The following is a 7,980-nucleotide window of genomic DNA, read 5'->3' on the forward strand; positions in this document are numbered from 1 at the left end:
TCTATCTTGGGCCGCTTACGTGGTTCCATCAGTTGAGCATCTGCCATTGGCTCAGATCATGACCCCAGGGTCCTGGGATTGAGCCCTACCTTGGGCTCCCTGCTCAGCAAGGAGTCTGTTTCTCCCTCTTCCTCTGCCCCTCTGCCTGCTTGTGCTTGCTCTCTCTTGATCTCTATCTCTCTCTCTTAAATAAATAAATAAAAATCTTAAAAAAAAAAAAAAAAAGACTTCTATCTTATTTCAAGCTTCCAAAAAGCTGCTCCTGAGGCAGGGATTTGGTGCATATAAGGCATTGAGGAAGGGTTCTCTGCAGATGGGAGTGAGGTAAACTGACAGGGCAGGGTTTGAAAGAAGGTAAGTGAGTTGTGGTTGCAGTTAGAGACCAGCTTCAGCTTAATCCCACAGAGAGCTCTGGAGCATGAACTGAACCCCCATGCTATCCCAACCTGAGGCAAGGAAGCTGGTCTTTTGTCCTCCCATCAGTGAATCACTGGCCATAGGCAGCTGGGAGTGAAGAAGCAGGATAGAATACCTTCCCAGGTGAGGCAAGATTTGGCCACTTGGCTGAAGGTAATTTTCCAGAACATGGAGCAGCTGAAGCGAATGTAAGTGCACTGGCCCCATAAGGGGATGTGGGTAGAAAACCAACAGCATCCCCTACAACCTCCAAATTGCTTTCCTGCTTCTCTCTCTCAAACGGTACATTGGAAGTTTTGTCAATACTCTCAGTTATACTTTTCTGCTCATTTGTTAACCAAATAGCCACAACCCAGGTGCCATTATCCCAAAATTCTTCCTGGTCATTTATTCTCCATACCAAATCAACATAGTGACACCACCACCATCCTTGGTTCTACTAAAACTGATAAACTTTTGAGTTTTTCAGGACATCCAAACCATGGGTGATAGAGGAAGTGTCACAGTACAACCTTCAAGTTAATAGCTTTGCTGAGGCAAAGGAAAGTACTTGCTCCCCAAATAAGCAGGTCATTCATTCATTAAACCAAAAATTAATTGAGCCCCAACTGTGTGCCATGTCCTGGTTGCGGAGTTGCTTTGCAACAACAGGACTTATTTAGTGAGATGTGTCCATCTCATTGTTAACCCACTGGTGAGCAAACATAAAATTATTTTTTTTCCTAACAATTTTACCAAGCTTTGTCAACAACCACCTTTCTGCTGGAGAGATCACTTAAGAATTTTTTTTTTTTTTTTTACTTTGCAATCATGTGTGTTTTTAAAACAACCTCATTTCTGGTCCAAAGCTTTCCTCTAGCCCTTACTCCTCCTCCCCAGAAGTCCCAAAACCAAATCTCATTGGCTCTGATGGGGACAGGGCCCAAGGCTGAACCAACTGCTGTGGCCAGTGGATGCAGTGTCCTCTGATTGGCCAGGCCACAACTACATCCCACCTCTGGAGCCTGATGTGAAAACAACACATCCCAAACCAGCTGTGAAGCAAGGGCAGAGTCTCTAGGGGAAGTCAGGGTTCTCTGAACTAGTGGAGGGGGAGTGGGTGCTGGGCAAGCAAAAATGTTAACTGTCCACTATACACATCGGGGAAGGCTTTATGGTGGTATGCTATATCTGGAGGCAAAGAAAAGAGTGCCTACCATATGCCAAAACACAGTCCCCAACAGTTTATCTTAAAGTTATCAGGCTTAATCCTCACAAAAATAACATCAACTTTTTGGCATTTTACATGTAGAAACACTGAAGCATAAGAGATTAAGGAATGTACTCACCATCACCAACATAGAAAGTACCATTTTTCCTCCATTCCAGGAACTTTTTTTTCATTTTGCCATCTCTGAAGTTGGAGTGCATCTTATAATCAGTGGAGTGTCATGGTTTAACTGGCAGCATTTTTCTTCTAGTACCACATAAAATAATAACATGTCTTGCAATCAATGGTGTTACAGATTCGATGAGATCCTGGTGAAGCCAGGAATGAAGTCCAATCCCATCTGACTCCAAAGCTTACATGTTCTCTACGCCTCTGGACTAAGGGACATCAACAAGTCAGGCTTCACTTATTATGGAAAAGATATGAGAAACAGCGCTGATAGAATTTTCTTCTTGTGTTTGCAGGGGAGGAAGACGGCATCATTTCACTATCCTGGGGGAGGTGCGAAGTACCAAGGGGAGGCTGTCCAGCGGTCCCTGGTGGAGTCTTACACTCACCCAGACAGCAACGAGACAGAGTGGAGGGAGAACATCGATATTGTCATGAACTGGTTCACTAAGGAAGACTTTGACTTCGTGACTCTGTACTATGGAGAGCCAGATAACATGGGACACAAATTTGGGCCTGAGACGGAGAACAGAAGGGTGATCATTCAGCAAATCGACAGAACCATCGGGTACCTGGTGGAAGCCATTGAGAGGCACGGCTTGACCAAGCACCTCAATGTCATCATCACATCAGACCATGGCATGACCACAGTAAAAAAGAAGCCCAGCGTCACTGAGATCCTCTTGACTAACTACATCAAGTTCTGGGACTTGGTCAAGTTTGATATCGTGGACTATGGTGGCTTTGGGATGCTTCTGCCGAAACCAGGACAAGAAGAAGCTGTTTACCAAGCGCTGAAGAATGCACACCCTCATCTCAATGTGTACAAGAAGGAGGAATTCCCAGAACGTTTCCATTTTGCTAAACACAAGCGGGTCCTGCCAATCGTGATGTATGCTGACTCTGGTTATAACATCAATGGGGTGAGTTGATTCTAAAATGAATAAAGTCATCTTGGGTCTGGGAGACAGCCTCTAGAAAGAAACAGTTCTAAAAAAAATTAAAACATAAGTTGTAATCCACTAAGTGTTCCCCATCCCCAAACCCATATCACACCCAACCAACCCTGTCCCATGTCACCACTATGCAATAATAATGACAAACATCCCTCCCTGACCAAGGCCCTGTCCAGAACTGTACTAAAATTTTAACATGAGTTATTTCATTTCTGTTTTCCCAGCCCCTAAAGATACTCTTATCTCCCCCATTTTAATGAGGAATAAACCAAAGCTAGAGAGAAGTGATTTGGATTAGAAGTATAAGGCTGAAGTTTGAACCCAAGCCTGTGTGCTTGATCATTATGCACAGATCACTAGTAGATTCACCAAAAAAAAACCCACCTGCTGGTTCCTCTTTGCACGTATCAAAAATAATAATGATAAGAATAATAAGTAACCCTGTTCACAAACAAAATTATACACAAATGCTCATAGCAGCATTATTCATAACCAAGAAGTAAAAACAACCCAATTGTCCATCAGTTGATAAACAGATGAATGAAATATGGTATATCCATACAATGGAATATTATGTTGCCATTAAAAGGAACAAAGTACTGATACATGTTATAACTTGAATGAACCTTGAGAATACTGTGATCACTGAAAGAAATTAGATACAAAGGACTACATCTTGTATGATTCTATTTAAATGAAATGTTCAGAATAGGCAAATCTATAGAGACAGAACATAGATTGGTGGTTGTCTAGAGCAAGGGGAGATGTCGGGGGGGGAAAGGGGAGTGACTGCTGAAAGGTACAGGGTTTCTTTTTGGGGTGATGAATGTTCCAAAATTGATTGTTGTGATAGTTGCACAACTCTGAGAAAAATTAAAAAATCATCAGACTGTACATTTTAAATGGGTACATTGTATGGTATACAAATTATATCTCAACAAAGCCGTTATGAAAAAATAAGCAAATCTAAAGAAGAAAATACCAAAATCGAGGCTAACTGTGAGACATAAGTGAGGTGGTCTGGTTTTTGTAACTTACCAACCAATAATTCATGGCAGAACAAAGTGTAGGTGATATCTAAACAGTACATGACAGAAGACCATCCCAGGTATAACTTGAAGAACACTTGTCCTAGGCTACAAACAGGAGCTGAACATTATAAGCATGTCTGCAATCTATATACTCTTGTATTGCTACAAGTTCAGAGTATAACAGATATGGGAAAACTCATAAGGTTATTGTTTAATGTTGGTGAAAATAGTCACAGTAAAATGCAACAATTTATTGATATTTTGCAATCCCTCACACAGGCCAGAACACTGACGATGTGTGCCCAAAGCTAAGGTCTTGCCAAGGAGAGATCTACGGTCACTGGCCTCTTTGTAAGCCTGGTTCATGACGTAACAAGTTGAGAGTGATATGAAGGGATTTAATGCAATAGTCACATTCCCAACATAACCAACCAGGTTTGAGGGAATAGGGAACCTTCTGAACTGACCATTAGGCAGAAAATCCTTTGAGTCTCAGTGACTCTCACTGAGCTCACTTCTCAGATCCCCATCCACCTGCCTGCTTTGGTGTGCAGTGAAGTAGGTGTTATTACTCTTCTCTCTTCAGGATTAAGGAGCTTGCAAAGTACATGAGGCCATCACCAGAGGCACTATGTTTGAGCTTCTTATTATTGTCAGTATTATCTTCTTGCTGTGTCCAATGGGTATGGTTTCTTTATTCTCTTTCTTAAAGATCTTTCATTCCTCGCTCTTCTCCTTGGCACTGCAGAGCAGTGTCCTTCCTTGTTATTTAAATTTTTAAAGATTTCCTGGATCTGAATAGCATGACAATAAGGGACAGTTTTCTTTCAGGGGATTGGAATCTAAAATGGCTTTTTTGTTATTATTTTTCAGCAACTTATAATATATTTCAACAAAGGAGATCATGGCTTTGATAACATCCACATGGACATGAAGACTATCTTCAGAGCTTTTGGGCCAAATTTCAAGAAGAATCACCTAGCTGAGCCTTTTGACAGCATCCACATCTACCCACTCATGTGTAAGCTCCTGGGGGTTACCCCAGAACCCCACAATGGCTCCCTGGCAGTCACCCAGGAAATGCTTGTAGACTCATACAACCAGCAGCCAGGTGAGATACAAAAACAACCAACATAAAATTGATAGTGTGGTTTGTTCTGTCCTGAGAAAAGAATCAGAAAAGGAAGTGGGGGGTTGGTGGCAGAATCAAGCAGAATAATCCTGTTTCCCTGGCAGCTTCGGTGCCCCCAGTGCAAGATAGCAGCAGCTCTAAACAGATAGTAGAGGAAGTAGGGAATTCCTCCACGTGTTGGTGGTACTTCATATAGTGCCTGTGGCAAAAGGAAGGCTCTCCATAGAAAACGTCAAGCAATAATCCTTCTGATCCTCAGAAATCACATGCAGTCTGCCCCCTGATGCCCCTTCTAGACACAGAAAAGCAGCCTTCCTTCAGCAACTCAGTCCTTGCTGGTGCCTGGAAGAAATCTGCTCACAGGGGAGGAATGAAGCCTCACCATTCCACTCACTGCTGAAAAAAGGGGGAAGGAGGTGGTTCCTGTAAATAAGTTTGCTAATTCTTAAGACTTCGAAATCTTAAATCTGGGTGATATAAAGAAAGAACGGAATCATCTCTGAGAATTCAGTTGTTTGCAAACACTGGCCAGCTTTTGTTCTGCAGAGAGAGAACTAGATGCTGCTCGGTGATTTATTATACTTAAAACAACTATGCTCAATTAGAACGGAGTACAAAGGACACCCCTTTCCCTTCTTCTAAGCCACTGCCCACGATCTTCTTGAGAACTTACAGGAAGCAGGCCATTTTGTAGGAATCTAATTAAATGAATGACAATTCACCAAATTATTGAGGCTTCTTTTTTTTTTTTAAGCTTTAGAGTTTTGCTGCAACTATTTGGCCCTTACCCTTGTCCCATAGCCCATTGGGAGCCTGGGGTAAGGTCTTTGACTGTCGTCAGTTATTGACAAGCAAAATGTCCCACCGATTTTTAGTAAATCAGCTTTTAGCAAATTGGTCACTTGGCAAAGTGGTCATTAGGAAAATGGGTCATTTGGCGAATAGGTCGTTTAGTAAATCGGCTTTCAACGACTTGCCCTACAAGGTTTCTCTACAGTGAGCACTTTCTTGGGTTAAACGTACATTTCCATAATTAATAGTCACCAGAGCCTGGATGGAAAACTTCCCAGGGACCCAGGAGCAGCCAGAATAGCCTCTTAATAATCAGACTATTAAAATCCATCTGATATTTTATCAGGAGCAGAGACACAGAGGACATTGGCTCTCCAAAAGACAGCGTTTGGTCTCGCGATTGTCACAGGAGTTCTTGCAGTTCTGTTTGTTGCTAGTGTGACATACACAGCCATTCGTAGGAAAAAGAAGTGAGTGTTCTTTTGTTCTTTGGTTTTCCTGTGGTTAATCAGTGCACACTGTAATAATCCACTTCAACCACTTCCTGCATGCCAAAGGGGATCCAGCACTTTGAGAACCCAGCAACCAAGGCCAGCTTCATGACTTGTGACCTGAGCAATCACTCAAGGCCCAGGGCTCAGAAAAGCCCCCAACTTGGTTCAATAATCTACTGTCACCATTTAAGAATTCTTGATTTTTTTAACAAGGACCCTGCATTTTCATTTTGTACTGGGCCTCCCAAATGACATAACAGATGTATTAGTTTTCCAGGTCTGCCATAACAAAGTACCACAAACTAGCTGGCTTAAGACAAGAGATATTTATTGTCTCACAGACCTGGAGGGTAAAAGGCCAAAATCCAGGTGTCAGCAGGGCCAGGCTCCCTCTGAAACCTGTAGGGCAGAATCCTTCCTTGCCTCTTCTAGCTTCTGGTGGTTGCTGGCAATCCTTGGTATTCCTTGGTTTATAGATGCATCATTCTAGTCTCTGCCTCCATCAACACATGGCCATCTTCTCCCTGTGTCTCTCTCTTTACATGGTGTTCTCTTCTCTTATATGACACCATGACACCAGTCATGGTATTTAGGGCCCTCTGTAGCCAGGATGACCTGATCTTAATTATATCAGCAGACTCTATTTCCAAATAAGGTCACCAGTACCATAAGGTCCTAAGTACCAGGGGTTAGGACTTTCAAATTATTTTCCGGGGGGGGGGGCACAATCTAATTCGTAACACTGGTTCTGCCACCAACAAAGCATTATAGAGCCCTGGTGCATCTCTTTCTACATCTCAAGAATTACAATAATTAGACTGAGCCTCCTGCATTCCTTATTATACCCAACCCTGACCATTCTTCTGCTTTAACATAGCTCCTATCTCAACAGAACAGGAGCCTCCTGAACACTATAAACAGCCTAAGGAAAGTCAGAACTTTACTTAACCTTAACTCCATTACAAAGCCCACGTTTAATGTAATTTATATTTGAACTATAAAAATTTCCTATAAGTTGAAACATGACCTATAAAGGTCTCTGCACCCTGAAGCAACATTTTAAAAAGAAATCAATTGGTCTTTTTCTACAGAAACCATTAGCTATAGGAAAGATAAAGGAAAAACTTCAAGGTACTGATTAAACTACCATGCCCACAGCATAATTTCTAAAGAGCAACCATTCTATACAGTTAAAATGTATTAGGAGGAGGAGGAGGAGGAGGAGGAGGAGGAGGAGGAGGTGGTGGTGGTGGTGGTGGTTGTTAAAAGCATCAAATCCAGGGGCGCCTGGGTGGCACAGCGGTTAAGCAGCTGTCTTCGGCTCAGGGCGTGATCCCGGCGTTATGGGATCGAGCCCCACATCAGGCTCCTCTGCTATGAGCCTGCTTCTTCCTCTCCCACTCCCCCTGCTTGTGTTCCCTCTCTCTCTGGCTGTCTCTATCTCTGTCAAATAAATAAATAAAATTAAAAAAAAAAAAGCCTCAAATCCAGAAGCCGAATCTTTAATATAGCATGTGTATATACACATCCCCTCTTGCTGCTGTCAGGGCCGTGGGATGTGTCCTAAAGCTTCTCTTCATATAAACACCCCCTGGAATTTTTAGTTTTTGTGTTAAACGGCAGTCCTAATCTTCACTTACGCCTGAACACACACCTATGAGGTCCCTGGGATGTTAAAAATGCCTTGAGTGCCTTGATTCTTCCAGATTCAGATCTGAAATATATGACTTTATGACCTTTGTCCCTCCACAGAGTCCACACACCAAAGTAATCTTCCGTG

At 42.5% G+C, this 7,980-nt stretch overlaps 1 protein-coding gene across 1 annotated transcript; it reads left to right on the plus strand.

Annotated features, from left to right (window-relative positions):
• The first annotated feature begins 1,168 nt into the window (after positions 1–1,168).
• LOC103668821 (ectonucleotide pyrophosphatase/phosphodiesterase family member 7-like) lies at positions 1,169–2,939 on the plus strand. Its single transcript, XM_040635359.1, has one exon. The coding sequence runs from the start codon at positions 2,050–2,052 to the stop codon at positions 2,725–2,727; it is 678 nt and encodes a 225-aa protein (XP_040491293.1). The 5' UTR covers positions 1,169–2,049; the 3' UTR covers positions 2,728–2,939.
• The last annotated feature ends 5,041 nt before the right edge of the window (positions 2,940–7,980 follow it).

The sequence above is a fragment of the Ursus maritimus genome, unplaced genomic scaffold, assembly GCF_017311325.1.
Source record: "Ursus maritimus isolate PB19 unplaced genomic scaffold, ASM1731132v1 scaffold_2, whole genome shotgun sequence".
Taxonomy (NCBI): domain Eukaryota; kingdom Metazoa; phylum Chordata; class Mammalia; order Carnivora; family Ursidae; genus Ursus; species Ursus maritimus.

Bases quoted from the DNA above. Each gene is read 5' to 3' on its own strand.
- LOC103668821 (XM_040635359.1), top strand. From the start codon at position 2,050: ATGAGAAACAGCGCTGATAGAATTTTCTTCTTGTGTTTGCAGGGGAGG.